The sequence below is a fragment of the Leptodactylus fuscus genome, chromosome 2 (assembly GCF_031893055.1).
Source record: "Leptodactylus fuscus isolate aLepFus1 chromosome 2, aLepFus1.hap2, whole genome shotgun sequence".
Taxonomy (NCBI): domain Eukaryota; kingdom Metazoa; phylum Chordata; class Amphibia; order Anura; family Leptodactylidae; genus Leptodactylus; species Leptodactylus fuscus.
In genome coordinates, this window is record NC_134266.1 from 51380882 (window position 1) to 51393329 (window position 12448).

The window sequence follows — 12448 nt, forward strand, 5'->3', positions numbered from 1 at the left end:
CCATCTAACTTAACTGAACTTGAATTGTTTGTCCAAAATACCTTTATCCAGGATCCAGGAACTGATTAAAAGCTACAGGAAGCGACTAGAGGCTGTTATCTTTGCAAAAGGAGGATCTACTAAATATTAATGTCACTTTTCTGTTAGGTGCCCATACTTTTGCACCGGTCAAATTTTGGTTTAATGCATATTGCACATTTTCTGTTAGTACAATAAACCTCATTTCAATCCTGAAATATTACTGTGTCCATCAGTTATTAGATATATCAAACTGAAATGGCTGCTGCAAACACCAAAATATTTAGAACTAAAAATGATTAAGATTAATAGGGGTGCCCAAACTTTTTCATAGGACTGTATATATATATATATATATATATATATATATATATATATATATATATATATATATATATAGTTTGTATTTAGTAGTTGCAGAATTTAGAGAGCTGTCAGCAAAATATAACAGATGGGTAAATGTATGAACGTAAATCTGAGTATCATGGATGAAATGACACCCCAAACAGTGGTGAACCTAGCCTCTCTGCTGCCTGAGGCGGACGATCAGACTCCCGGGTATAATAATCAGAGACCCAGAGGAGGTGAGGGAACATAATGAACAGTTTTACTCTCTGGGATCCGATGTTACTCCTAGCAGGCTTCGGGACTATATAGTAATGTCCCAGACATCACATAGCCTAGGGCCTACAGGCCCGAAGCCTGTGCTAGCAGTACCATACAGGCCCAAAGCCTGTGCTAGCAGTATCCAGCCCCTATATCACTTCCTATGATTGACATCTCCACTGCCTGGCCCTGTTAGTCATAGCAGAGAGGTAGCTCTTTGGTGTGATAAGAGTAATGGTGATGCCCTCACCCCCAAAACAACTCATTAGCATATCAAGAAATAAGCTGTTATCTCAGCAAAGGAGGCAGAATGGAAGAAGATTTATTCACATGAAACTCTAATATCTAACTGGGCTTATAGCTTAATAGGGACTGCCTTTAAGTAGAATATGAATATATGAAAATATGAATATAAGATATTATTGTGGAATATATTTAGTGCATATGGATCGGTACGAGATTAATACAAACTATTGTGTGTTTCGGTAATTAGTCTTATTTACGACCTATGAGGGCTCTAAAGTGATTAATTATCATTATTATACTAATCCCTCCTATTGATCCAGAGCACAATGACTTAATAATCACCAGTAATTGTACACTGTCTACCAATAAGTATTTGGACACCTGTGGTAGAATAGAAAACAACATTTATTAATACTCAATAGTTAGCAGAACCTCCACCAGCGGCAAATACAGCCTCAACCCTCCGGGGCATGCTTTCCACAAGTCCTTGTATGATGGCTAGTGGTATTTTATTCCATTCGGCTTGGAGAAGACAGCTAAGATCTTTTACCGATTTTGGACGACTGCAGTTTTGGGGGTCTGCCGTCTTGGGGCACATTCCGACAATCACCGATCACCTTCCACTTCGTAATCACATAGGCCACTGTTGATTTTGGGTAATACAGTTCGCTTGCTATGTCCCTTAAAGATCGACCATTTCTGCGGTACCCGACAATTACCCCTTTCTCAAAATCGGACAACTCTGCACTTTTTTGGCATCTTGTTTGCAACTAATGCCTATGCTGTTTCCTACATGATATTTAACGTCAGAAGGCGTGATGTACATCACAACCGCAGATATTTTCATTTGCATTTGCGTCCAAATACTTATTGATAGACAGTGTAGAAACATCTAATAATGTGCAGGGTCAAATTTTCACAATCTGCACAGTACAGGAATATTATATGTACAGAGACTTGCAGATAATGTGTACACTGAATTCCAATATTAGTAAGGGAACCTTCACTGTATGACCAGTTTATCCACCAATCTAGCAACATATAGGACCGTCTTTGGCCTATAGGTCTAAGTGCTACACTTTTTCTCTATGTTATAGTCCCCAAAATGTAATGAAATAATTCCAATAAGAATATAAACCACTCTAGGAATAGGTTAAATCATCACAACATAAATTAAAGGCATGTTCACATGACAAAAATATACAGGAAAAATCCAGAGCTTGCAGTTTTGAACTACTGCAGATTGGCATTGAATGGGGCTAATCAGTAAATAGGCACCAACGCAGTTGCATCCCACGACTCCATTCAAATATGCACGCAGAAAATTCTGCGCTGTGTAATCTGTGGCGCAGATTCTAAATGAGAGACAATGGAAGGCAAAACTGAGTCATTTTTCACACTGATTATGATTCAGAAAATGTGTTGGAATCAGCAGGCAAAACTGCCCATGCCAAGGTCGTCTAGGGTTAGAAAAACATGGCTGCTTTCTTCCAAAAACATTGCCACATCTGTACATACTATAGATTGTCAATGGCATCGTAGATCAGTTCTGCCCACTTCAATGAAGCCAGCAGTAAAACTAGACAGGACACATGGATAAAAGTGTTGCTGTATTTCTGTATTTCCAACCCTGGGTATCCATAATTGACATACTATGATTTACAAAAACGCATACATTTTTTAAATCACACCTTTTCCGCTACAGATTTTCTTCTGCATTGTGTGGATGGGATTAGCCAGAATCTCATCCATTGTGCAGGAACTGTAAAATGCAGCATTTTTTTGCCGCAGCATTTCTGCTGCAACCAAAATACTATGTATTCGCAATGTGAGGTCCCAGCCTTAAAAGCAAAAACAAATGCCAAATAGTTCATGGTCACAGTTGCAATAAAATGTGTGGAATTTAGTGTTGAACTTGGGGAGAGAACCTCTTTTAGGCTGAGTTCACACACGGTTTTTTGGACCGGATTTTGACGCGGAATCCTCGTCAGAATCCAGCAAAAAAAAAAACAAAACGCCACGAGTGGTAAAAAAGAAGCGACATGATCTTTCTTTCAACACTCCCTCTCATCTAGGCCCATTCATTTGGGCCTAATCCAGAGCGTAGTGCACTGCACCAGCATCCAGTCGCGGCTACCGTTTTTTGGTCCGGAATCTGAGGCGGCCTCTGCGTCAAATTCTGGCCCAAAAAACCCTGTGTGAACTCAGCCTAACCTCTTCCCACTATACTACAAATATATATTTGTCATGGTGATCTCATGAGCATTGCCACTGTCTTTGTGCAATCGCTGGCGGAGCCTGGCTGACACACAGCTAGGTCCCTGCTGTATCTTCTGGGGCTGGGATCCTTTTGCCAGCCAGCAATTGGGTGCCGAGGCATTACCATGACAGCTGGATGGAAAACTACATCACTTGCAAAAAATATTCCCCTGCAAAGCTCAATTGATCGAAAAATTTAAGAATTATGGCTCTTAGGCCCTATTCACATCGGCGTTCAGGTTTACGTTTGGGGAGTCTGCTTGGGAACCCCCCTGAACAGAAACCTATATGCATTAAAAAGTGGTTACCTGGGAAACCTGCAGACCCCATAGACTATAATGGAGTCCGTGTGGTTTCCATTCGATTTCCGCACGAAACATGCAGAGAAAAAAGTCCTTCAATCAGCACATTTGTCTCTGCATGATTTGTGCAGAAACCGAGAGGAAACCACACAGACCACATTATAGTCTATGGTGTCCGCAGGTTTCCATTAGGGGGATCCCCAAGTGGACTCCCAAATGGGAACCCAAGCGCAGATGTGACCCGGGCCATAGAACAAGATTGAATCAGAAACAAAATATTAATTTTATACAAGTATTTTTATTTTGCAAAAACTAGTAAATTGTAAAAAACATTTTATAAGTAATCCTATTGATTTACAGAATAAAGTTAAACCATTTGGTGAGTGACATGAGGAAAACCCCCCCACAAAAAATAGACCAAAAAAATTGAAGAATTGCTTTTTTTTGTTATTGTCCCTGCCTAAATATAATAATAAAAGATTTGTAATGCATTATATATTATATGTCCTCCAAAATGGTTCAGTTTAACAAAACAACTTGTCCCGGCAAAATCAAGCCAACATATTTTTACATCAATGGAAAAATAAGAAAGTTATGGGATGAAAAAAATAAAAAAATATGCCTCATAACAAAACAGGCTGCGTTAATAATAGGTTAGAGAGGTTGTCCAGCAAAAAATGGACAACCCCTTTAACTTCTAAACCAGTCAGGGGCAGTGGAAAAAAAAAAAGAAAAAAAGTCACGTTCACCTGTCCCCGATTATCTGGTGTCCTCCTGACACCTTCCGCTCTGCGGGTCTCTTCTGGAATTCTGTTGAAGCTGCTGATTGACCTCAGTGGTCAAATGACCGCCGAGGTCAGTCAGTGAAGGGCATGTGATGTCACTACCTGTGACATCACAGGTCTCTTCCTGAGTGAGTATGCATTTTTTTTTCACTGCCCCCAGCTGATTTAAAAGTTAAAGGGGTTGTCGAATTTTGCCAGGACAACCCCTTTAAACACTTTCCCAAAACGTTTAGGGAAACGTTTTGGTGCATAAAGGTCCTCAGATTAAAGGGGTTGTCCCATCACAAGGATCCTATCTATACTGCTTGTTACTGTGGATGTAAGACTGTTCCTAAATACACTGCTTCAGCAAAACTGCTTTGTTTGTCCACTATCTTACTTTATTCAATTCATTGTGGTCACAGCCCTTGACTTATCTGCTCTAAAGTCAAGTGATGTATCTGCCTGCTCTCAGGGGGAGGGAGGAGGGGCTAAGTGCAGGGAGCGAGCCTGTGTTTCTAGCTATTCCTGTGTCTACACCACATGACCTAGCTCCCTGCTCTCAGATAGGGGAGAGGAGCTGCTTGCATTTCTGAACTCGTCTTCTGTTCTCCCAGTTATCAGGCTAGCTAATTCAATTGTGTTCATTATGGCAGAGACAGGCAGTCTCTGTATGTAACACAGAATGGAGTTGCTCCTGCCTGTACTTCATAGTCCAATATTGTGCATATAGTGTTTTTTGAGGACCTTTGATGACATCACAGGCCCTTCAGCCTCCCCATAGGATCACACTATGCGGTAGGCGGAGCTACACGCTAATCTGGGGGCAGGGCTAAATGACAGGTTGCTTGTGAAACCCCGCCCACCAAATGACGCAAGAAACCAGGAAGAAAGAAGATTTTACAGCAGAGAAGACTGGTGAGTATGCGACGTGGGAATACCCCTTTAAGTTCATACCATATACTGAAAAAAAAATGCACTTAGATCAAATAGATCTGTTAAAAAAGTATAAAGTTGCTATCTGTGTGACAGCTATGGGGGCATATACAATACCCATGTATACCCAAATGACTTTCGGAAGAATATATTCTTGTGTGCTTATGTTCACCTTTGGATCTTCAGCACTATAAGCATCTGGAATTTTTTGTTTTCAGAGGAATACTGCCAGTGGCATGGCCCAACGTGGTGCGAATAGTTAGATATTTATGTAATATAACATTGTTATCTGTGCCACCATTATTCCCAATCAAAGTGCTTTCAGTCCCTTCAGCAGCCAAGTTGTAGGAAATGAGTATTGTCAGAGCAATCTATATTAATCAACCTCTTTAGAAGGGGTTCATAAATTAGGAACACATCTCCAGCGTCTCGCGGTTCTAATGGTAACCGGGCCCCAGTGAAGATAAACGACCCTGTTATTTCTCTATCTAGAGTGTTCATATAAAGGGAAAAGTAATCCCTAAAGGTGGTGGGAAATTGACAGGCACACAAGACTTGGGCTTTGTGTTGTTACTTAGAATGAATCTCGAGGCTGCGGAAAGAGAAACTAGATGGCAATATAAGCTGTTTGTTGGTAGAAGAGCTTCTAACACATTGCAGTGATATATATTGCCCTAGGGAGGATGACAGTCCCAGAAACCTTTTAAATGCAGTTCTGTTTCAAAGAATCATACTGTAAATGAAATGAAAAGGTAATAAGTAATTCCTCTACTTGCCTGCTTGGAAAAAGCGGTTTTATGATAGATACCAAAATGTCTCAGCAGGGAAAAGCTCAAAAAAGTCATTTCTCACCTTTAGAGGTAGTTCAAGGCCAAGTGGGCTTAGCACCTTCTGGGCCCATGGGCCGGCTGTGATGACTAGTTTTTTGGCCTCAAAGACACTTGAGGTGGTTGTCACAGTAATCACCTGTCCTGGCTCGATGTGCTTTACCTTTTCCCCATCCCGGATTACTCCTCCCATTTTTAGAAACTGTTCCTGTAAAAAAGAATCAAAAAAGTTGCGGTAAGTTAAAAATTTTTGTAACAGTTTGTAAAATGTCTCCTTCTGACCTCTTATAAAAATTCTTTTGCATAGAATGTTCATATTTTGGAAACAAAACAAGGTACCCCAGGAACCCGAGAGGTTAAAGAGGACCTTTCACGTCCTCAGGGCCGAGGCAGACGACAGAAAGCCCCCCCCCCGGAGGAGGGGGCGGAGCGGAGGGAAGGAGGGCAGAGCGAAGGGGGCGTGGTGGAGCGGCGTTAGCACGCAGAGAGCAGGCACGGAGAGGACCTGCTCTCTGCCTGAGCGTGAGGGGAGGCCGCTGGAGCAGCGCTACTCCAGCGGCCTCCCCTATACACCGCTCGGTGACGCTAAGCCAGGACAGCTTGTCCTGGACTGGCTTAGGTAAGCAAAAATTCCGCCTTCCCTGGGGCCCTGGCATAGCGCCACCTGAAGCGGTCGCTTCAGGTCGCCTCATGGGAGGTGCGGCGCTGGGTGTAATACACCGCTAGAAAACAGACAGCGCAATGAATTTAGCGCACTATTGGCTTTCCCATTCTGCGCCTCTGCTGAAGAGCTATCGGTGCCGTTACCATAGCTGTTCACTGTCAAAAGGGCATTTCTGACAGTCTGTCAGGAACGCACTTCGTCACAGTAGCGTCTATTGCGCTGTACTGTGTGAGGGGGCGTTCCTTACTACCCAGCCATGACACTGAGCAGTGAGGAATGCCTCCCCTACTCCTAAATTGGCTGAAAGTATATGCAAAGAAGAAACATAAGGAAACAAAATATAACTTAACTTTTAATGGTATGTACTAAAATAGTGTAAGTGTACATACATACTACTAGACATTATACCCCAGGGACCATTGGTATCTAAAGCCCCAAATTCTGTAGTTCGTCTAAAAATTGTGAAGGAAAGAGAAGACATGATGGCATGGCACCTCATCTGAAGAGAAAGAAAGAGCCAAGAGAGCCTTTGATTCAGATCCCGCAGCTGAATACATTCACTGTATTTTGATGAATAGTCCCTTGTATTAGACTAGACTTCACTGGGTATGTTATGAAGTGGTCTAAAATATAACTTTTATTGTTAGCCGATAAAACTAAATCATATATCAATGATATAAGGAATGTTCATCAAAAATGTGTAATAAAGAAAATAATAATAATAAAAATTATTAGCAACAAATATTGTGCCAACACAGATCCGTCCCTTGTACTAGCCGAGTCAGAGTACTATAGTGTTATGATACTAGCTCCATGCATTGTAGTCCTGGAGTGGACCCCTCCTAGAGCTGATGACAAGCCCCAGATCACTAAATCCTGACACATCTCCTACCTTGTGCATGTGGTGTGCAGGAGGCCTAAGCCTTGTATAGTACACTAGAGCTTGATAAAGCACCAAAGTATGTGATACAAATCTCAGGAAAGGTTACATCAAAATACACATTTTTTTTTTAAAAAAAATAAATTCTTAGGTTTTTTGTTTTTTTGGTTTTTTTTACATCTTGATAAGAAGTTGCAAGAAGTGAGTTCAGACCTAAAGGGATCATTGTTGTGATGTTAAAGGGAATATATCACTGCCACCAGCTCCTTTAAACTGCTCCCACAGTGCTGTAGATGCTGTTAGCAGAATAAACATGATGCCTTTTATATGTTGCACAGCCACAGGGATGCAAAGAAAAAGAACTTTTATTCTTTATTCAAATGAGGATCTTGAAAGACAGGGGGAGTTTTCTTCTATTACTGAGCACTGCTGCATCATCACTAAACACACCCATCCTGCATTCAACTCCTCCCCCTAGGCGGTGGGAGTTGATCCAGTTTAAGTTGATCAACACACTACCCAGGGGGATAAGGTGAATGAGGATGGGCTTGTTTAGTGGTGATGCAGCAGTGCTCAGTGCCTGAAGAAAATTCCCCTATGCTACAGAATCCTCATTTGAATAAAGAATAAAAGTGCTTTTTCTTCGCATTCCTGGGGTTCTGAAACATAAGAAAGGTATGTTTTTTATTCTGATAACATCATCTATAGCAGTATGGAAGCGGTTTCAAGTATCTGGGGGCAGTGATAGACTCCCTTTAACAACTTCAGTACCGGGCCAATTTGTGGTCCAGGACCAGACACATTTTAGATTTATTTTGTATGTGCAGTCTACAGGGTTGTAACATTTTTCTCATATGTCTCATTCAACTAATTTCTGCATCTTTTTTCGGGGACATATAGGGCTTTATTTTTATGTTGTTTTTATTTTCGAATGTGTTTTAATTCTTTTTTATATCCGGGAAAATATAAACAAAATAGGAGGGAAATTGTGTCTGGTTTTAACTTTTCTTTTTTTTTTTAAATTTAATAAGACAAAGTGCTACTGAAAAACTTTCTAAAATAGTTTTTCCTCTCTGTTATGGTAATTTTTATTTTGTATGGTGTTGTCGGGGGTGGGGCTATGACCTTTAATAACGGCATTTTATTGGCCTATTATTTTACTTATTTTTTTTTATTATTTTATTTAATTAATTTAATTAAACTTTTTAATTCATTTTTTAATATATTTTTTTTTCAGATGGTGTCCCCATAAGGTCATAAAAGATGCTGCACGCTGTATACACAGTATACAGAGCAGATCTGGGTCCTGTAGGACCCAGCAGCTCTTGTAAGACACTGACACCGGCGGATCACGTGACCGCCGGGTCAGAGGGCGGCCCCATCATAGCGGCGCGCATAGCTGTATATACAGCTCTCATTGAGCGCTATATATACAGTGATCAAGAAGGCAGGGAAGGGAATAAACCTTCCCTGTCTTCTCTCTTGGAGCTCTGGCTGAAGTTACAGCCAGCTCCCAGTATCAGCAGCTGCACGATTTCCAGTATCAGCAGCTGCACGATCTCCGTGCAGCTGTTGTGTTCTGACAGCACGTACCGGCACGTCCTGTCAGAACAAGCAACCAATTCCCGGACATATAAAGTCTATGGGCGGTCTGGAAGTGGTTAAAGAGCCCTGCTGACCCGTCATGTCTGATCTTCTCCATGAAATAATTCTAAAGCACCTTTTTATAGAACTGTGCATTGTGCTGCTCCTCTCTTATCCTTCCCTGTAATGAATACATTGACAAGTAGGAGTTACCTGTTGGGGTCAGTGCAGCTAGTAGCGACACACCCAGCTGGTAACACATACAGATTGCCAGTAGGAATAACAGATGTATAGGTGAAGTTATGATAAAAGATGCTTATTAATTATTATTTCATTTTAATTCATTATATTTCATTGTATTTATTAAAGCAGACATTTCGGGAGAGGTGACGGGTCCTCTTTAATTGCATCCCGAGTTAGTGTATTCCAGTCATATACAAGGAGGAGATAAGAGAAAGTTTAATTAAACCCAGTGACAATCCCAACTTGTACACATCAGTCAAATTATTGTGAACAACCCTTTTAATTTACCTGTATGTTTAATTAGATATAGATCAAATATAATGTAAGGAAACATGTTTAAATTGATCTAGATTTTTTTATTTTTTTTCCCATTAGATGAACTCTGAGGAAGTGAAACAGAACTATACTGCAGTCTGGTCTAGTCCCCGAAGACTTACGTTGCTCTTTCCACCGGAAAACAAAGAACTGTTTATGAACAAAGCAATTTCACACTTTGGATACGTGCTCTCTGTAGAATGAAGACGTGTCTGTACTGAAAAGGAGGTTTTAAAATTCTGCATAAATATATTTTAATCATTAGCTAATCTAATTACGGGGAACGTTCCAATGTGCCTCTAGCAGGGGACAGGAAATCTTTTGTTTATCAGGTTGTGTATGGGTGTATAATTATGTGTACATGCCTCGGTGTATCATGTAGACATTACAGAACTCCAGAGTGAATATCAATGTGGGAAGGTTTTACCGCACCTGCACAGCCCGTAAGGCCTTGTCAGCACTCAGAACACCGCCATCATGGTCGGAACAGATAACTTCACCAGGCTTCAGAATAAATTCAGGACATTTCTTCTTAAATTGTTCTTGCGTCAGAGTCTCCCATGATATTTGTCTTTCTTCCAAATTCCTACATGTTGACTCAAACTCTTCATTTCCAGAAGGGGCTATGACCAGAAGGCCTGTTTTCCTGTAGATATACAGTATAGTGAAATGATCTAAAAAATGCATCAAATAAAAAAAAATTCTATCAATTCTAGTAGACAAATGGGCATCATAATGGGTAATAAACTAGGGGGTTACAGGTCAGCAGTGGAAGGGGACCTATCACCAACTACAACATACTAAATGACATAGATCATTGGATTGCCACTGCGCCCCTGATCAATCTGGAGTTCTTTCAAAATCAATCAATCTATCTATCTATCTATCTATCATCTATCTATCTATTCAAAAGATATGGCCCCCCTAGTTACTGGGGGCTCACTGGCAATAACTTTTTTCTCTAAGAACTTCAAATATGTTTAAAAAAATATCTCATGTTTCATAAGTCTCCTTTACACTAAGTCTACTTACTAGTCACTAGTTAACTTAAATGGTGGTCTCTCCCCAAGGAGTGATGATATCCCCCCTAACCCTGTCTAAGCCTCTCACCTCTACCAAGTTAGTCCTCTCTACACTGGGCTGACGAGATGCAATAACATCGAAACGGCCGTCCTCGGTTGAGAGACTATACCTGGTAATAATCCCAGCATCATTGCAAAACAAAGGCCTCTTGGAAGGTCAAGCATGATGTTAAAGGGAGCAGCCTTTATTTGGCTATATCACTGAAATTCTGTCTTCCTAATTACATCAGGGAAGACAGGCTTGCACATTCCAGTGAGCGCCCTCTATTGGTTTGCAACACTGAGGCACCTGACTTCCTAATTACATCATGGAAGACAGATTTGCATATTCTTCCCATGGTGCCTTGCACAGTGGAGTGCTAATGGCTTAATAATTCTCCACACACCTAAATGGTGGTCTCTCCCCAAGGAGTGACGATATCCTCCTAGTCACTAGTTAACTAATTTAGTACTGGATTATTTTCCCTGATTCAGTATCAGACACATTTTCAATTTTTTTGTACATACAGTTTTGAAGGCTATAACATTTTTTCCTTTGGGTTATTCAAATAATTTTTAGTACTTTATTTACTTCTTTATTTTTTTGTTGTTTTATTTTCCCATGTTTTTTCTTTATACTAACATCCAAGTGGGATATCCAATATCTAAACAGGAAATGAGGGTAAATATGTCATTTTTCACATTTTTCTTTTTGTTTAATAGCAAAGTTCTACAAAAAATGTTTTAAAATAGGTTTCCTTCTCCATTCCAGCGAGTTTTATATAGGTTTCAATTATTATTGTGTAACCGGGACAGGGCTAGAACCTGCAATGTGTGCGTGGTAGTGGTGGTTTTTCTTTTCTTTTTTTTTTTTTTTAACACATTGTGTCCCCTCATAAGGTCAGAATTGGAAATTAAAATTCCCTGTTTTTTGTTGATCTCTCCTGCAACTGGGTATCATACATTAGTTACAGGGCAAATATATTGTAGAACTGTTCTGGGTCCACTAGAAACCAGAAGCTCACACAGTTCTCAGCCCCTAGCGGTCATGTGACTGATGAATGTGATACAGTATCTTGGAGAGTTGTGTATACTGCGATCGGGAGTGCAGTGATGGTAATAAACTGTTATTGTCTTCCCTATGGCAATAGCAACATCCCCATCTTGCAGCTGCTTAATTTAGTACAGCTTAACCTTGCAAGGACATATGAGTATGTCAATGAACGGTCTGGAACTAGTTAAAGAGAGTCTGTTACCAGAACCCAGCATATCAACCCAGCTCTTTGGAGCAATGAAGGTTTTGCCACTTACCTCTTTGGAATGACGGCACACCCACATTGCTCCAAAGAGCTTATTCCCATACCAACAAAAAATGTGATATCTCAGCAACAGAGGCAGCAATTCACAAGGGGAAATACAGTTTGATTCAGGTGGCCCTAACCTATCTATCTCTGGGGTTGGGTTGATACGCTGGGTTCTTCTGACCCTAGCCTATCTATCTTTGGGTCTGGGTTGATATGCTGGGTCTGATGACCCTATCCTATCTATCTTTGGGGCTGGGTTGATATGCTGGGTTCTGGTGACTCTACCCTATCTATCTGCAGAACTGGGTTGATATGCTGGGGTCTGATGACCCTATCCTATCTATCTGTGGGGCTGGGTTGATATGCTGGTTCTGATGACAGACTCCCTTTAAAGGAATTTATGAGATCTTCCAGGAACATAGCTACTCCTTCAATGGCC

At 40.8% G+C, this 12448-nt stretch overlaps 1 protein-coding gene across 2 annotated transcripts in view; it reads right to left on the bottom strand.

The window, feature by feature from the left end:
- The window catches only part of PIPOX (pipecolic acid and sarcosine oxidase), a 228954-nt gene that overhangs the window by 172815 nt on the left and 43691 nt on the right, over window positions 1-12448 (bottom strand). For both annotated transcript variants that reach the window (XM_075263782.1, XM_075263781.1), the window contains exons 3-4: window positions 10077-10290; window positions 5984-6166 (exon numbers count right to left, since the gene is read on the bottom strand). In XM_075263782.1, coding sequence (XP_075119883.1) covers window positions 5984-6166; window positions 10077-10290 — 397 coding nt within the window. The remainder of the gene's footprint in view (window positions 1-5983; window positions 6167-10076; window positions 10291-12448) is intronic.